At 32.2% G+C, this 20,534-nt stretch overlaps 1 protein-coding gene across 1 annotated transcript in view; it reads left to right on the top strand.

Annotated features, from left to right (window-relative positions):
• Nucleotides 1-20,534, top strand: part of LOC114348999 (uncharacterized) — a 120,295-nt gene that overhangs the window by 78,274 nt on the left and 21,487 nt on the right. Inside the window, exon 3 of the mRNA XM_028299440.2 lies at nt 2,111-2,301. Coding sequence (XP_028155241.2) covers nt 2,111-2,301 — 191 coding nt within the window. The remainder of the gene's footprint in view (nt 1-2,110; nt 2,302-20,534) is intronic.

Genomic DNA, 20,534 nt, shown 5'->3' with positions numbered 1-20,534 from the left:
TCGGAAAAATGGTTGTAAAGATAAGGGATGCACGAACCCAGCATAATTTGAAAGTATACTTTACTAATAAAAATTAAATTTTTTGTCCGACTGTCGAGTTGCCCCAATATTTTTGTCCGACACTTTGATTTTTTGATTAAGAATATAATTACTTATAACCTACTAATGTTGTCGGAAAAATGGTTGTAAATAAAAAAATTTCAGGAAATTGACATCTTCGGCGCGTCCGACTGCGCATATGCCCCGTGAAAATTGTCCGACAAGGTTACCACATTATTGTAAAAACGTTTTATGGTAGATACCGTTAAAATTATCCATGTGGTAATAAATTTATTATTTTCATAAATTTGACATATTTAGCGTGTCCGACGCGTCATATGCCCCAATATTTTTGTCCGACAAAATTGTTTTCGTTGTTTATATGATAAAATCCAGTGATTAAAATAGAATGACCAATGTGGTAATAAATTTTTTTCTTGCATAAAATTGACAACTTCGTCACCGCTTGACAGACAAACGCCCCACTACCATAATGCGCCAAGCTCAAAATTTGTCCGACTCCACAAAAATAACAAGTACAAAAAGTTTCAACGGTGTGGTCATAAATAATAATTGTATATGCGGGCCCAAGGCCTATAAAAACATATTTGTTGTTTTTAGGTAAAATATGTATTATATCACCTTTATACTTTATTAAAAAATCCAAATTGTATAATTAGTATACTAATCAGTACATTCATTTGTCATTTTTAGCCTAAAATATTAAATAATTTTTATTTTATTGATTATACACTACAATGTACTGTATTCAAGTATATTCAAATGGGAAATAAGCCACAATTTTACCTAAAAATGATTTTATTAACGTTTCGACGCCCAAGTCGGGTGTCGTTGTCAAAATACAAAATAATACTAAATAAACAAAAATGTTGTTGCTTAGTAAAAAATTCTTCTAATAATTTATTTAATCTGACTCATTTATATCGGCAATTCAGACACGTATTATACATTTTAAAGTAGACGACTTTAAAATGATATTGCCAATATTGATGAGTTGCGTTCCTGGGACGACTTTTTTAGAAGAATTTTTTACTAAGCAACAACATTTTTGTTTATTTAGTATTATTTTGTATTTTGACAACGACACCCGACTTGGGCGTCGAAACGTTAATAAAATCATTTTTAGGTAAAATTGTGGCTTATTTCCCATTTGAATATACTTGATTATAAAAATGCCACAAGAAAATAGCTTCAGAACAACAATGTACTGTATAATCAATATTATTATATGTCATATTATAATAATGTTGTTGTTAATTAATATATTTCGACAAGTAATTAAAATCGATTAATATGATTTATATAGGATAAAAAGGTATATATATATTATCTGTATAATAAGCAAGTACAGTTACAAGTTATAAACTAATAATTAATAATGCATATTATGCAATAATCGAATCCAAAGGGCCGGTACGGTTAACTAACCGGAGTTTAATCGAGAAAATACCGGCCCTAAGAATAACAGACTTCATAAATGGAATTATAATTATTACCTATAATTATAATAATAATTAAAATTGCATTTATTAAGTCTGATATTCTTACGGTCGGTATTTTCTGTCCCGATAGACACCGGCCCTACCTAGCGTCACCAAATTAAAATTTGGTAACACCAATACGCGGTTTCAGAGCCATCGCCCCCGCAAAATTTTCAGAGACGATCCAGTCAAAGATCCTACTATCGTTGCCACTCACAGAAGTGGTAAACGGCGCGGCGCACGGTAAGGGCACAGTATAATAAATATGGAACCTCTTTATACTGTGGTAAGGGCGTATTATAATAACGTGCAACCGATTTTACATAAACTCGCTGATATTTTCGTGCGTCTAGTTGGCTATTTTACTGAATTAGGTAGATACTATTAACAAATATTTCTATTTTTAAAAAATATAAATGGAATTATTTCATAGTAGTCATAAAATATTTATTTACAAATTTTAACTGTTACCAATGGTAACAATGGTTACATAGTGCTTCGCCAGTGCCCAGACCTAAGTCTTTTAAAAATAAAAGTTTAATATATAAAGCTATTTTTATGTTATTTAGGTACCGATACAAACACAGCTTCATCCGCAGTCGCAGCAACAACTCCTACAGTTAATACAGAGGGTTTTGTACAGCACACAACAAAATAACCAGCCTACAGCTATGATAATTATAGCTCAGCCGACTTATATCCCAGCCAATGTTGTTTATGGAAATGCAGCTCAACAATTATTAAACTATCCCCAAGCTCGGTAAGTACATAAGTATCTATCTATTTACGAGTACAATTGTTACAATAATTATTCAATTGTTAACAGCATCTTCCGGTATTCCTGTCATCCTTCGCCAAATCTCTCTGTCCAAGACATCGTCTTCTTGTAAATTGCGGTCAATACGTCGATCTCCTGACGCTCTCATTCCACGACCTTCGCAGTCTTCCTCGCTTTCTTCTTTCTGGTGGTTGGCACTGGAATATTTATTTAGGCCAACGTTCTTTAAGCATTCTTAATAGGTGTCCAAACCATTTCAATGATCTTTCTATTCTATCTACTACCGTTTCCTCGGCGTTCATTGTTGTTCTTACTTCTTCGTTAGTTTTCCTTTCCCATACATAATTACCTTATAGACCAGGGCGCATCTGTAAAATTATTAGTACATTTGGACGTTGAGAGGTGACTCAAATTTTTTTGAAGAAATTGCTTGAAAATAACTCAAATAATAATATTTGAGTTATCCTTCCTCTCAAAAAGGTCCGGAACATTGTTTAACTAATCAAAATGTCAAAAAATGAAGAAAAAATTCGATTTTTTTCTTCGTTTTTTGATTATAACTTTAAAAGTATTCATTTCCAAGAAAAGTTGTACTGAACTAAAAGTTGTGTAATTAAATTTCTTACAATATAGAATTGGATAAAAATTTAAAAAATAGTCACCCTTGTTGAAAAATAGCAATAATTGCGAAAAAAACATACAAAAACAAGTATTCGAATTTTACATTTTTCAACCATTTACGCTACACTTAGGACCTTCATATTTTACCCAGAAAAACTTTATGATACAATAAAACAGTGTAGTAAATTTCATTAAGATCGGTTTAATAGATTTTTCAAAATACATTTTGCAATCCAGCTTTCGCAAAAAAAAATCATTTTTTCAAAATGTTATAGGACTGAAAGTAAAGCAGATAGCAGGTTGAATTTTTTTTGCGTATAGAAGTGTACTGTACCTTTCATTTGCATTTTGCAAAATTAAAATCGATTAACTACCACGGCGTCAGGAATTTTTTTAAATAAACATTAATTATTGCTTTTCTCTGATTGGGCATTCCAATGACCTTTGATAATGATTGATACATTTTAATTTTTATTACATTTCGATATAAATAAATAAATTTGTTTATTGCAAAATAAAAACGCATAGCTCTATCTTTTGAAATAACACTTTTTTTAACCAAAAACTTTCTTTGTTCATATATTTTAACTTATAGAATGAAATTTTATAATTTTTAAACATATGCAATTGTTTAATCTTCGGATGACCAAGCGGGGGAAATTGTGACTCCAGCCTATGGTTTTCTTTAATAAATTCAAAAGTATTTTCAATTTTTAACTCATTATTTTTTTATTTGACTTTAATATCATTCTAGATATCCTCATATTTTGAAATAAAAAAAATTCCCTATATTTTACGAATAAAAAATATATTCTGAAGTTGATGTTTAGTAAAATACCATCTATTATGTGTAATTCCAAGTAGTTTTACGCTAATGACGTCGACTTTGCAAAGTAACAAGACACTTACTCAACATACACACTACACATGACACTAATACTCATGTTGTGACTGGCTGAATGACATAAAGTCCATGCCCTAAAAAGAAAAAAAAAAAGAAAAAAAACTTCCATTTTTTTTTAATTGTCATTTTTGACAGTTTTGACTTGGGGTCATCCCCCCTTAGTCATCCTTGTAACAAAAAAAGGTTGGTCATCGGAAGGTTAAACAATATTTCACAAACAATAATAAAATTAGTTTGATTTTTGTGGAATTAAAATAGGTAATAAAATACAACAAAATATAGAGTAAGAAAATAATATATTAGATAAAGATTGGAAGAAATTTTGGACGAAATCAACTTGAGTGAATCGAACACCACTGTCCTGCGCGTAGCACCAAAAATGAATGTTTATTTAAAAAATTTCCTGACGCCGTGGTAAGTAATCGATTTTAATTTTGCAAATTGCAAATAAAAGGTACAGTACATACGGAAGAGAAGACTTCTATAAGCAAAAAAATTAACTTGCTATCTGCTCTATTTTCAGTCGTGCAACATTAAAAAAAATGAATTTTTTTTAAAAAAAGCTGGATTGCAAAATTTATTTTGCAAAATCTTTTAAACTGATCTTAATGAAATTTAAAGTGTTATTTTACTATATCATATATTTTTCTGGTTAAAATATGAAGGTCCTAAGTGTAGCGTAAATGGTTGAAAACCGTAAAATGCGAATACTTGTTTTTGTATGGTTTTTTTCGCAATTATTGCTATATTGCAACAAGGGTGACTATTTTTTTAATTTTTAACCAATTCTATATTGTATGAACAGTATGTAAATGAACAGTTTTAAAGTTATAACAAAAAAACCTATAAAAAAATCGAATTTTTGACTTCATATTTTGACATTTTGATTATTTAAACAATGTTTAGGTCACCTCTCAACGTCCATCTGAAAACAGATGCGCCCTGGACTATTATGATAATTAGCTGTTATTTAGAAATCAACTAACTCACAGCATACCAACTCAGATATCTTTGTTAGTGTATTATTCTGGAGGAAAAGGCCTCAAATCTAGGGGTTCTTGGGTGAATTTTTTTAAATATTTTATATGGATTTAGTTCATTCCATATTCCGAATATCGAATGAACTCCTAAAGTACGGAAGAGAAGACTTGACCAAACAACTATTACAACTAATCCAAAAAATAATCGAACAAAACAGAATACAACAAGAATGGAGACCAAGCGTCCTAACACCTCTCGTCAAAAAGGGACACAAATCTTACCCGGAAAATTACTGAGGAATTAATTTATTAAACACAACATTAAAATTAACAACCAAAGTGGTAACAAACACACTGAGAGCAATTATAACATCTGTAGAAGAACAACATGGTTGTACGTCAGGAAGGTCATGCACCGACGCTATATTTATAATGAGGCAAGTTCAAGAGAAATCGTCAGAATACAACAAATCGGTTTTTTATGTTTTGTTGACCTTAAGAAGGCATTTGACTGAATAATAAACGGTCAAAAATTCTACCAGAACAACACAATAAAAGTAAAAGTAGAAGAAGAACTTCTCCTTCTTCTTCATGTGCCTTGTCTGTTGCGGATGTTGGTATCATTATAGCAATTTTAATTTTGTTTGAGGCGTTTCTGAATAACTCGATCGATGTTAGTCCAAACCATTGGCGTAAGTTTTGAAGCCATGAGTGTATTCTTGTTCCGGTTCCGCGTTTGCTCTTTATTTTACCCTGTATATCTTGTCTCATAATATGACCGAGTTATTCAAGTTTCCGTTTCTTAATCTTGAAAGAGATTTCTTTTTGTTTTTCCATTTGACGCAATACCTCTACGTTGGTGTTGTGAGTCGACCAGGATATTTTGAGGATACGTCGGTACACCCACATTTCGAATGCCTCCAGCTTCCTAATTAATGTTTCCGTTATTGTCCAGGCCTCTGCGCCATACAGTAAGACTGGAAATACATAGTATTTTAGCAGCCGTATTCTTAGTGGGAGAGATATGTCGCAATGGGTGCATATATTTCTCATGATGGTAAATGTTGCTCTGGCTTTTTCAATTCTAGATCGTATTTCGGTTGTTTGCTCCCATTGAAGAAGAACTAACTGACCCAATTGAAGCTGGCAATGAGATTAAACAGGGAGATTTCCTGAGTCCTCCATTGTTCAACTTGATCATGGATGAAGCAATAAAAAAGTAAGAACTAAAAAAGGATACCAAATGGGAGAAAAACAACTTAAAATAATTTGCTATGCAGACGAAAGAATACTAATCTCTTAAGGTAAAGACGATTTACAACGTATGCTGCAATAATTTAATATACCTAAGCGCCAAAACATTTAACATGTTTATTTCCCCAACAAATACAAAACCTATAGTCCAGGGCGCATCTGTTTTGAGATGGACGTTGAGAGGTATCTCAATTTTTTTTGCAGAAATTGCTTAAAAATAACTCAAATAATAATATTTGAGTTATCCTGCCACTCAAAATATTCCGGAACATTGTTTAAATAATCAAAATGTCAAAATATGAAGGAAAAATTCGATTTTTTTATTGGTTTTTTGATTATAACTTTAAAACTGTTCATTTCTGAGAAAAGTTATGCTGACATAAAAGTTGCGTAATTAAATTTTCTACAATATAGAATTGGTGAACAATTTAAAAAATAGTCACCCTTGTTGCAAAGTAGCAATAATTGCGAAAAAAAACATACAAAAACAAGTAATCGCATTTTACGTTTTTCAACCATTTGTGGTACACTTAGGACCTTCATATTTTACTCAGAAAAACTTTATGATATAGTAAAACAACACTGTAAATTTAATTAGGATCGGTTTAATAGATTTTGCAAAATAAATTTTGCAATCCAGCTTTCGAAAAAAAAAACTTCACTGAAAAATAAATTTCACTGAAAGTAAAGCAGATAGCAAGTTGATTTTTTTTGCTTATAGAAGTGTACTGTACCTTTCATTTGCAATTTACAAAATTAAAATTGATGAATTACCACGGCGTCAGGAAATTTTTTAAATAAACATTAATTTTTGGTGCTACGTGCAGGACAGCGGTGTTCGATTCACACAAGTTGATTTCCACCAAAATTTCTTCCAATCTTTATCTAATATATTATTTTCTTACTCTATATTTTGTTGTATTTTAATATTTTAATTCCACAAAAATCAAACTAATTTTATTATTGTTCGTGAAATATTGTTTAAACAATTGCATATGTTTAAAAATAATAAACTTTTATTCTCTAGTTAAAATATATGAACAAAAAAGTTTTGCTAAAAAAAGTGTTTTTTCAAAGGATAGAGTATGTGTTTTTATTTTGTAATAAACAAATTTATTTATTTATAGCGAAATGTAATAAAAAGTAAAATGTATCAATCATTATCAAAGGTCATTGGAATGCCCAATCAGAGCAAACTATCCGCTGTCCTGCGCGTAGCGCCAATAATTAATGTTTATTTAAAAAAAAACCTGACGCCGTGGTGGTTAATCGATTTTAGTTTTGCAAATTGCAAATGAAAGGTACAGTACACTTCTATAAGCAAAAAAAGTTTCAACTTGCCATCTGCTTTATTTTCAGTGTTGTAACATTTTGAAAAAATGAATTTTTTTGCGAAAGCTGGATTGCAAAATTTATTTTGCAAAATCTATTAAACCGATCTTAATGAAATTTACAGTATGGTTTAACTGTATCATAAAGTTTTTCTGGGTGAAATATGAAGGTCCTAAGTGTAGCATAAATGGTTTAAAAACGTAAAATGCGAATACTTGTTTTTGTATGGTTTTTCCGCAATTATTGCTATTTTGTAAGGGTGACTATTTTTTAAATTTTTAACCAATTCTATATTGTAGGAAATTTAATTACGCAACTTTTATGTCAGCACAACTTTTCTCGGAAGTGAATACTTTTAAAGTTATAATCAAAACACCAAAAAAAAATCAAATTTTTCCTTCATTTTTTGACATATTGATTATTTAAACAATGTTCCGGACCTTTTTGAGAGGGAGGATAACTCAAATATTATTATTTGAGTTATTTTCAAGCAATTTCTGCAAAAAAATTTGAGTCACCTCTCAACGTCCAAATGTATGTACTAATATTTTTACAGATGCGCCCTGGTCTACTACGAGTATAACAGCAAATGTACTGGAGAGTTACATAATATAACAAGTCGTCTTCTTCTTGTGCCACTCCTATCGGAGATTGGAAATCATCAAGGCTACCCTGACTTTGTTTACAGCTGGCCTAAAAAGTTCATTAGTGGTGCAGCCAAACCACTCTCTCAAATTCCGCATCCACGACATTCTTCTACGGCCTGGATTCCGTTTTCCTTCTATATAACAAGTGATGGAGTTTAAATATCTACGTATCACACTATTTAGCTACGGGGAGATCGAAACAGAAATGGAAAATAAACTGTGGAACTGAGCTATAAATATAGATATACGACGGATATGCAAGGTGAAGAACGGTAATGCCTGGATAAGAAACAGAAGAGTAGAATGAAATGACCACATAAGCCGAATGACAAAAAATAGGGTAGTAAGGACTGGAAGAGAGGGTTCCCAATAAGGAAGACGATCAGTAGGAAGACCACGAGAAAGATGGAACAAAAACTTAATGGAGACGCACTGAAAAACAGTCAGAGGCATGTCTACACAAAAGGAAGAAGAAGAAGAAGTATTTATTTCATCCCCACCACGCATAAACTTTGACCAACTACGGTTATGATCTCTATATATGGATATCGCGATTAGTCGAAAAGTTACCCAGTTATTAAGCAATCTCGATCTATTTTCATATAATTTATTCTAAAAGTACACCTACATTAACTAAAAATACACTTATTACCATATTTTTTGTTAGTACACTTTCTCTAAGTGGAGTCATTTACAAAATACTCATGAGATAAATATTTTAATCACGCCAAAAAAGCGGTTCTGCACGATTTCACAAGGTAATGAAAGAAAACACCATTTTGGCTATAATATAATTTGTTCAACAAATAGTTTTCTTATTGGAGGTTTTTAATTTAATGTTTGCGTACTCTCCCAAACGTTGAAAATTGATTGATTCATTTTTTGTTGCTTTTCTGGTGATTCCGTAAATAATTTTATAATGATTTGAAAAGTGATTAATTAAAATCAGGACTATTGTCTATGTATTTATTTTTGAAGAAATATTGTAATATTTTTGAAGTAGATAATGACAGTGTGTCCCTCAGCAAACTATGGTCAACCCTACAGCAAACCCAACATGGTCTTATCAAAGCACTCCAAAGTCGGTATAATGGAACGACTGCAATAATTAAAACTAGATCAAGGATGTCTGATGGATTTAAGGTCACAAAAGGATTGAAGCAGGGTTGCTGTATTTCAACTACCCTTTTCTAAATTTATCTGGAATAAGCACTCAAGCTGTGGAAAAGAAAATGTAATGGCATGGGAATCCCTCTCAATTACGAGACAACACTATACACTTTATGTTTCGCTGATGCTCAGGATCATGACAAATTGAGTTACATGACGCAGAAGCTAATAGAAGAATATAACAAATGGGGTCTCGAAGTCAACATTAAGAAAACTGAAGCCATGTGTATTGAAGGGACAAAACAGTCCATTACATTCGACGATGGGGTAGAAATTAAACACTATGATGAATACAAGTACCTGGGCATGAAAATAACTCAAGATGGAACACTCGATGCTATAAAAAACAGAAAAATACAGGGTAGAAACGCCATATCCATGATGAATTATATTATCTACATTACACTTCATTATCATTAATAGAAGGTTTAGAAACAGCATTACATCTGCAAAAACATACCCAAGTGCAGACGCAGCAACTAACCATAATCTGCTCTGTGCTGGATTCAAACTAAAACTAAAAAGAATAAAAGCCCCCACAACGCAGAAGAAACCTAATACTCGACTCCTAAGAAATGCCGTAATAGCAGATGAGTTCGGAAATAAGATAAATCGTGAGATTAAAAAACAGTTAGAAAGATCTGAACAAGAAAATATCGGTCAAAATCTAGATATCATGAATTCCGCCATGGTCATCATAGCAAACGAAGTTTTGAAACCAGAAAAAGACCCAATAAAGAAAAAGGATTGGATGACCGATAAAATACTAGACCTTATTCAACAAAGAAGAAATTGGAAAAACAAAGACGAGATTCGATATAGAGAGATATAGCAAAAGAGGACTGGATGGAACAAAGATGTCGTGAAATGGAAGAACTACAAAGAAAACACGACGAGGTTAATATACCTACATAAAAAACTTAAAGAAATTACCTACACTCAGATAAAAAGAACTCACTTTATGAGAAACTCCAAGGGTAAAATAATTCTCGACTTGGATGAAAAAAAGGAAGAATGGACTAACTATATAAATGAGCTCTTCCTGGATACGAGGCCACCACTTAACACCACATAGTATACGAATACTGGTCCTAGTATTTTAAAAGCGGAAGTAGAGAAAGCCATCAAACAGAGCAAAAATGGGAAATCTTCAGGCCCTGACCAAATACCATCAGACTGGCTCAAACTTCTGGATGACGACAATGTCTCACAACTAACATATATAACCATATATACGAGACTGGAATGATGCCACAGATGGTTCGAGTCTACATTTATTCCACTCCCAAAAAACCTAATACATCATCATGTAAAGATTTTAGACTAATTAGTCTCATGAGCCACTCTCTCAAGCTACCTCTTAAGATAATTAATTCTTAATAGAATCAAGCAGAAATGAGAAGAGACAATGGGCAACAAACAATTCGGTTTCAGAGAAGGATTGGGAACAAGGAAAGCTTTGTTCTCAATTTTAACATTACTTCAACGATCATGGGAAGTACAGAAACCAATTTACGTCTGCTTTATAGATTCTGAGAAGGCGTTTGATAGAGTTCAACATGATAGGTTGTTTGAATATCTAGAAATGATTGGAATAGATGATAAAAATCTGAGACTTTTACAACATCTATATTAGAATCAAGAAGCTTCTATTCTGGTAGACGGCAAAGAAACAGACAAAATTTGCATTCAAAGAGGTGTCAGACAGAGTTGTGTGTTATCCCCAACTTTGTTTAACGTATACTTAGAAATAATTTTTAATGAAGCCTTGGAAGGACAATGTGGAGTTCGAATCGGGGGAGAAACTATTAACAACATCAGATATGCAGACGACACCGGGATCATGGCTGAAAATATCGAAGATCTTCAATTCCTTATAAATCGAGTCACTAGAGAATGCTCCAATAACGGACTTAACATAAAATGCAACAAAGACAAAGTTACTTGTGGTTAGTAAACAAGACGTCGGGCCTATGCAACTAATTGTCATTGATGAACCAATAACAAAATTTAACCATTTTAAATACCTAGGATGTTGGATAAACGAGACACTAATCCAGATGAAGAAATTAAAACTCGTATAGAAATTGCAAGAGGAGCATTTATGAAACTTAGATCTATTCTGAGCAACTCTCAGCTGAACTTACAACTAAGAATCAAGTTCCTAAAATGTTATGTGTATCCTGTATTACTATATGGATGTGAAACCTGGATCATAAAGGTTAACATGATGAATAAATTAGAAGCCTTTGAGATGTGGTCATATCGTAGAATGCTCAGAATATCTTGGGTTCAACGCATTTCAAACAGAGAAGTCTTAAACAGAGTAGATCAAGGCGAAAGTGATTTAACCAAGATGATAAAAAAGAGAAAACTTGAATATCTGCGGCATATAATGAGAGGTAGCAGATACAGGATGCTGCAGTTAATACTCAATGGAAAGATCGACGGAAAAAAGGAATTGGTCGGAAGAAATATTCATGGCTCCGAAACCTTCGTCAATGGACTGGCTTATCAGCAGATCAATTGTTACATGCTGCACAAGATCGAGAACGATATCGGCAAATTGTTATGGAAGCTACCCACGCCTAAAAATCTGGGCAAGGTACTTAAAGAAGAAGAAGATGATGATCGGCATTCTGTGGGACCAAACAATATCTAAAATGCACAAACAGTTCATATACAATACCATACTTAAAAGTGTAATTACATATGGCAGTGAAGTTTGGCCACTGAAACAAAGAACACAGAAAATGGTACTAGTAACAGAAATGGACTTCTGGAGAACAGCAGCAGGCAAATCAAGAAGAGATCGGATACCAAATGAGAGAATAAGAGAAATGATGCTAGTCACATATACAATAATTAGTATTGATGACATAGAAACAAAACAACTAATATGGTACGACGTACGACCATGTACAGAGAATGCCAGATGACAGGATCCCTAAATGTATTTAAGCGTGGACACCACAAGTGAAAAGGAAAAGAGGAAGGCCAACAAGAAGCTGGAGGGATGGAATTGAAAAAGAACTAGAGGAAAGAGAAATCCCTCCAGGTCTATGGCTAAACAGAGAAGAATAGCGGTTAGGAGTCGGAAGGCGTCGAAGAACGTTGTAAACCGATAGTAGTATAAACCGATAGTAATGACAAAAAGTGCTAGTGCGTAAGTTTATTAGAATGAATACGAGAATATACATAGGTACCTGAATTTATAAATCATAAACATCAGCAAAATGGGACAAAAAATGACGAAGAGCTAATATAGATATACTACACTATAATATTACTAGCTTGGAAAATCAAAGCACACAATATTTGTAAAGAAAAGATTGGATCAAACTCTCCCTAGATAATACCTACGAACAAGAAACACCAAAATCTGTACAGAACGAAAGTAAAAAATGTAATTAATCCAGAAAGCCACTGCGCATCCGCTAGGAAAAATATTCTGATTCGGATTTTTTGCACAATCTTACTCAAAAAGGACCCCTTTTAACAAATTTGTATGTTGTCAAGTCCAAAAGTGAGTAAAAAATTTTTTAAACGATTTTTTTTATTTTTTTTTCTAAAATTATTTGTTTTGCATCAAACAAAGTTTTTTTAGATTTTATGGATCATTCCAAACAGAAAAGGTCTTTAGTAACTTTTCTCTAAAGTTGATAGTTTTTGACATATAAGCGATTAAAAATTTAAAAATTGCGAAATCGGCCATTTTTAACGTTCAAAAACTATGTGAAAAACTGAAAATTTCAATGTTACCAAGGTAGGTGAATATTCTTTAAACATCGAATGATGAAATCCCGAAGAGTTTTTTGCAATACGATATCGAAAACCCCTTTGTGTTTTAATTGCTAATCAAGCGGGTGCGACACTATTTTCAACCGTTGCATGTATGTAATATGCGTAAATATATTATGTGCGAAAAAATATTCTGATTCAATTTTTTTTCACCATCTTGCTTGAAAAGGTCTTCTTTTAACAAATTTTCATGTTGTCAGGATCAAAGAAAGTAAAAAATTTTTTTCTGCAACCGTGTTAAAAATATAATTTTTAGCACTCCATAGGAGCGTTAAAAATGCTACTTTAAGGCACTAATAGTGCTTTAAAATTTTTAAGGCACTGCAGTTAAAAGTGAATTGTCAAATTGTGAAACGTCAAAATATTTATATTTCATTTATTAACATTAATATTAATAGTACAACTTGCGCAATTTGAAAAAGGTGGTTTAAAAGATTTTTTAAAATTTAATTTAAACTGTATTATTGCATTTTTAACACGTTTGTAGAAAAAAACTATTAAAATTTGTTGAAATATACAACAATAAAAGTAAGATGTTATTCTATAGTTTTTACGATTTACGTATTGACAGTATAGGCAGTTTTGATGTAATGTCAAGAAAAATATATAAAAATGGAATGTCAGTCAAGTTCAAGTAAAAGTTTTTGTAGATATTGTCCTGTAATTGAGAATGAATAAATTATAATTGTTGATATATAAGACGTTTGTAGAAAAAATATTGTATGATATACGTGTTAAAAAGTACATTTTTAAGGCAATCATGTGAAATGCAGAATGAGCGAAGCGAATTCGCAACTATCGAAACTATCACATGCGTGCCTTAAACGTGTACTTTTAATATCATAAATATGTAACTATTAAACGTTTTTTTTGTTTTTTCCTAAAACTAATTTTTTGCATCGGACAAATTTTATTTAGGTTTTTTGGATCATTCCAAATAGAAAAGATCTCACGTGACTTTTCTATAAATGTGATAGCTTTCGAGATATAAGCGATTAAAAATTTAAAAATTGCAAGATCGGTAATTTTCAACCCTCAAAAACTATGTGAAAAACCGAAAATTTCAATGTTAGCAAGGTACGTAGATATTCTATGAGCATCGATTGATGAAATCCCGAAGAGGCTTCTGCAATACAATATCGAAAACCCCTTTATTTTTTAATTGCTAATCAAGCGGGCGCGGCACTATTTTCAACCGTTGCATGTAGATGTAATCGGAAAACATTTGTAGTTTAAAAAAAAATTGTTTAAAACATTTTTTGACCCATTTTTGACTCTGGCAACATGCAAATTTTTTAATAGGGAACATTTTCAAGCAAGATGGCGAAAAAAATTGAATCAGAATATTTTTCCGTACATATATTTACGCATATTACATATTACATGCAACGGTTGAAAATAATGTCGCGCCCGCTTGATTAGCAATTAAAAAACAGGGGTTTTCGATATTGTATTGCAAAAAACTCTTCGGGATTTCATCAATCGATGCTTAAAGAATACCTACCTACCTTGGCAACATTGAAATTTTCAGTTTTTCACATAGTTTATGAGGGTTACAAATGGCCGATTTCGCAATTTTTAAATTTTTAATCGCTTATATGTATGTCAAAAACTATCAACTTTATAGAAAAGTCACTACAGACCTTTTCTGTTTGTAATGATCCAAAAAACCTAAAAAAACTTTGTTCGATGTAAAAAAAATAATTTTAGGAAAAAAACAAAAAAAAAACCTTTAATTTTTGACTTACTTTTGGACCTGGCAACATACATGCAAATTTGTTAAAAGGGGTCCTTTTTGAGTAAGATTGTGCAAAAAATCCGAATCAGAATATTTTTCCTAGCGGATGCGCAGTGGCTTTCTGGACTAATGACACATGTGAGGAGCTGCACACGTACATTGGACGGCGAAACTCTAGAGAAGCTTAAAGATGTATAAAGAATGTAAGAACCATCAAAAGAGAAGAAACGCTGATACTCCCCAAAACAACAACGAAATATGGAGAGGAGAGCATAACTATTGGTAGCAAAAAGACCAGAATCCAGTACCGCACCACACAACATAATCGAAGTCGGAATAACAGACAAATTAGCAAAATTAATAACAATATTATTTAACAGATTTTTAAATGGAGTAGCGGTACCACAGACATTTAAAGAAGGATGGAAAACATCTACACATAAGAAAAGTAGTCAAATAACTACAGAGGTATTACCTGAAGAATATTAAAAGACCTCATAATATGTGAAGAATACCATACATACGAATCAGAAAAACAATTCGGTTTTAGGACAGGCAGATCCAAAATAGACATTTTCTAGACAATAACCCAAGTAGTAAAAAAAGGCTGTCGAAAGCACAAGAGTTGCATTTACTTCTTCTTCTTAAAGTTCCGCTCCTATCGGAGATTGGAAATCATTCCGGCAATTATAATTTTGTTGGTTACGCGCCGGAATAATTCAATTGAGCTGCATCCAAACCATTCACGGAGATTGCGTAGCCACGAGACTTTACGTCTTCCTACGCTTCTTCTGCCCTTGATTTTGCCCTGCATTATATTCCTTAATAGTTCGTATTTTTCACCTCTCATGATGTGCCCCAAGTATTCTAACTTCCTGATTTTTATGGAATTTAAAACTTCGCATTGTTTTCCTAGTTGTTCGAGCACTTGTGCGTTTGTTTTACGATCTGTCCATGATATTTTCAGAATACGTCTATAACACCACATTTCGAATGCTTCCAGGTTTTTAATGTTGGATTGTTTTAGTGTCCATGCCTCAACCCCATACAAAAGGGTGGAGAAAATATAACAACGAAGCATTCTTATCCGGAGCGTTATATTGATATTGCGATTACAGAAAAGTTTCCTCATTCTGTTAAAAATGGATCGTGCAATTTCAATGCGGCATCTTATTTCTTTTGTCTGATCAGTATCTTCTGTGATCCATGCTCCAAGGTATTTGTACGAAGATATTTGCTCAATTTCTGTATTATCCAGTACTAGTCTAACTCTGATGTTTTGTGCTTTTGTAAATACCATGAACTTGGTTTTCTTCAAATTTATTTTTAGCCCATAATCGTTGCAATGTATATTTAGTTGTTGAGCAAGGTGTTGCAATTCTTCCAGTGTTCCCGCTAGAAGTACGGTATCGTCAGTATATCTTATATTATTAAGTGGCTCACCGTTTATTATTAGGCCCTCATTGACTTCGGCCAACGCTAATTCTGAGATGGCTTTACTATATAAATTAAATAACAATGGTGATAAAATACACCCTTGGCGCACCCCACGGAGAATCTGGATATTCTCATTCAGTTCATTTTCAACTTTCACTTTTGCTGTTCATTTACTTATGGTAGGTCTAATGATGGCATATGACATGGTACCCATTAATAGACTATGTGAAGTACTAGAAAAAACCAGCATAAATGTATCTATCCTACAGGCGCTGAAAGAACTATACAGAAACTCGCTACCCAAAATTAAAATTGAAAAAAGATTATCAAAAGGTTTCCTGGTCACTAGAGGACCATAAATACCTGAATTTATGGGTGGCTCAGCATGTTAAGCCTGTAAGTATAACCAAACATTGTTTTTTTGTACCTTGGTCAACATTTCAACATTGACTTTTGTCTTCACTAATACGGTTATACCTACTTATTTTAGGTAACACTGATGATGCCCTTTGTGGCTCTTTTAAGGGTTTTTAAATAAATATACCTTTTATATTGAAAATGTTTCATTAAATTTATTTAAAAAGTAAAAGGAAAATAAAAACAATGTTTCTTTAAACAGCACAAACGATAATATTGACGATGTTACGTAACAATCTGTACGCAACAAATAAAATTGTTTTGGGCTTTTCAAATACAGATACAAATTAAGTCAGTGACCGCCTTACTTTCTTATTATCAATTGAGATTTGCCGCCCTATCGTAGCGAAGGTAAAACGATTTCTTGGACGGCATCAACTGAAGGTAACATATTAAAGTAAAAGTACTTTGAAATTTCTCTTTCATTCTTCGCAACACTTCATTACTCTCTATTTCTTAAAAAAAAGATTCAAATTAGATTGCCTTCTCGAACGTTGAAAAGTAAAAAATATTTCAAAGAAACTGCAACTCGATACAATTGATTACGTCTTTTTCTATTGAAAACAATCGGTTGTAATTTCATACCAGATGAGTAGAAGATAAACATTTTCTACAGGTGTAAAATTAAACAACCGTATCTGTAAGAAGATATAGGTATCTTTTGTTTGACTTTTTTGGTTGAAGTTATGATGAAATTTAGATGAAAAATATAAAAGTTGAATCAAAATAGAGGATTTAATTTTATTTTAACGTTTATTGTAAATTTATAATTAGTCCGTTCTTTAACGGTAAAATATTGCAAAACCTCTAAATTTTAAAGAACCGCTTGGATTGACATGAAATTTGGCATACACATAGCTAACAAGTCAAAGAAAAAAAGTGATATTCTGCCGATATGTGCTTTTGCCCTGGGGGTGGTTTTCACCCCCTCTTGGGGGTGAAAAAATATTCGTCCAAAGAAAGTCAGGAAATCGATAAACTGGATAATTTTAAGTAACTTTTGTTTTATAGAGTTTTTTCACTAAGTCGATACTTTTCGAGTTATTTGGCAGTGAATATGTTCATTTTTTCAACAAAATAACCACACTTTTAGACGGTTTTTCGCAAATAAGTCAAATAGTAAGTATTTTGTCGAAAAAACATTCTTAAAAAAAATATAGCCTGTAAAAAATTTAAAAAAATGGTGTATACATCACGTCTTTACACCTAGTAGAAGCAGAGTTATAGCTAATGAAAAATAGGTTCATATTCGTCAAATTCCAAATTGAATACTTTAACGTGAAATAACCGAAAATGAAGCACATTTCGGGGAAAACTCATTACAACTTCATAAAATCCTTTATAAAAGGTATATTTGTTAAAATCCCTATACAGGGCTACATCAAAGACAGAACTAGTTTTCAATCGGTTGACCGATCATCATCAGTGCAATCCTAAAATGTGTACAACCAGATAAAATGATGCAAAGTATTTGAAATGTTGACTAAGGTTAAAAAAAAAATTTTATAGGTTATACTCACTTAGAATCTACATGCAAGCCACCAAAGTAAAAATAACAGGGTAAAACCCTTTACAATTGATCCGTCATCGGAACATATGACTAAGATGTGAATTATAACATGGATGATTAAGATATCCAATGTTTTTCGCCCGAGGTACCAATGAGCTCTATCTGACAAGTTCACATCATGACTGTATGGAAGCAAGTGATTTTGATAACGGAAATTCTGAATGGTGACATGACAAGAATGACAGTTCCACAGGAAGTTATAATTTCCCTGTTGTTTTGTGGTATTTATTGTAAAATTTGTTAAATTAATAACAATAAAAACAGTCGTTCCCACTGTGGTAGATAGTCTGTAAAAATGGAAATAGACTTGATGTAAATGTTAAAATATTGTAATGGAGGAAGTAGGCAAACCACATTACACATAATACAGACAACTTAATAAACGTTATCAAACCCTTTATATGTGATATCTAGGGCTTAGAAAAGCAGTTGTGTGTTTATTTAAAAGTTATCAATTATATTAGAATAATTGGAAGTTGTTATAGTATGTGGAAGTACCATAAAAATCACTGTGTGGGTGACAAAGGTGTAGAACTGTTTTCTGATCTGGGAGGGATATATAATACAAGCTAAGATACATGCCACCATTTCTCAAGATCCCTGCATATCGCCTGGAACTCTAAGGGTTCGACAAAACAGACCAATATATGAGATAGCTAACATAGGGGAGAGGAGTGGTGTTATAAATTTATGAGAATATAATTAAAATGTAACATGAACGGGACCCAGAAAGAGTAGTGAGACTATTAAATTTAATTGCAATATGATTATATGGGGTGGATATAATTAAATTATTGATGAAAATTTAGTGATGAAAAGGTATGTATGTGGGTGATGATAGCAGCTATTGGTTTGCGTGTATATAATTGGATAGTGATAGTGGTTTATGGATAGAGGTGAATAAGGAAAGAAAATCATTATGAATTGTGTCAAATCAACTGTAAATGTGGCTATGTGAAAGCGATAGAGTAATAAACAGGTGAAAAGTACTATTGTGATTAAAAAGAAGTTAAGAAAAAAGTTGTCGATGAAGTGGATGGAAGTCCCGGTTAAACGAAACATGGCGATTGACACAATTTGGGCTTTTTTGTTTTTCTCTGACTATTTCCAGGTCCTCGTACAAGTCCAACTTCAGAAAGTCTCTTTGGGGGATATTGTGTAGAAGAGAAACATCATCTGGTATGTTCAGAGTATGATTTTTCTCTTTGAGATGTTGTGAGAATGTAGAGGTATTCTCTCTTCTGATGTGTTCAAGAGAGCGAGAAGCAAGTGATCTACAAGTTCTTCCTATGTAGGTGGCATCACAGTCAGAACATTGTAGTTTGTAAACACCACTACGATTCATATAGTTGATAATATCTTTGGTGTTAGATAGAGACTGTCCTATGTTATTGGATACCAGTAAAAGAAATTTGGACGTTATCTACTGATCTTTTTATAATATTTGAAATATCCCCAGATAGTCGATCTTCGTGAAAAGGTATGGAAGCATAAGTAGGTTTGGTTGTCAAACCCATAGGGAACGCGGCATGTCGTAAGACCCTGAGCTGTCTTTTATGCATGAGCTTGCTTATGATGCGTGGATCGTATCCGTTGTTGAAAGCAATTTGACGTATTATATTTAATTATTTCTGTCTTTAATGTAGCCCTGTATAGGGATTTTAACAAATATACCTTTTATAAAGGATTTTATGTTTTTGTAATGGTATACAGCCAACTACAGGAAATTTTTCCTCGTGGATTCATTACAACTTATTTAAAGCGTTTAAAAAAAGCTTCATTTTTGTTTAATAAAAAAATTTCTAGCATCAAAATTAAACAAGTTACGCTCAAAATAAAGTTAGTCCCTTTTGGTTGTGGTAAAAAAATCGAGAAAATCACTGAATGTATGCAAATTTAGAAACACCAAATCTTAATCAATTTTTGTCTAACAGAAAAACAAAAAAATACATGATATTCAGAAAAGCAAATCTGACCTTTTTGGTTTTTCGAGATTTTTGGTATCTCTAACAATTTTTAAGTTATTTTGAAAAAAAGCGTGTTTTTCAAAATTTTAATTTTTAAAAATTTTACTTTAAAACCAAATTTTTTTAAAAATAAGCACTTTGAATCGATGAAACTTACAGATCATATAAACACAACATAAGTAAAATAATTTGTGGAGCGGTAACGATTAATTTCATTTAAGTTGCTAATTAGGGGTTGGTCTTCCCGATTTTTTTTTTGCAAAAACAAAAGGGACCAACTTTATTTTGAGCGTAACTTGCTTAAATTTAATGCTAGAAACTTTTTGTAAACACAGAAATAAAGATTTTTTAAAACACTTTAAAAAAGTTATAATGGG

This window comes from Diabrotica virgifera, chromosome 3 (genome assembly GCF_917563875.1).
Source record: "Diabrotica virgifera virgifera chromosome 3, PGI_DIABVI_V3a".
Taxonomy (NCBI): domain Eukaryota; kingdom Metazoa; phylum Arthropoda; class Insecta; order Coleoptera; family Chrysomelidae; genus Diabrotica; species Diabrotica virgifera.
The sequence above is the reverse complement of the archived record's forward strand: the minus strand, read 5'-3'. Positions and strand labels throughout refer to the sequence as shown.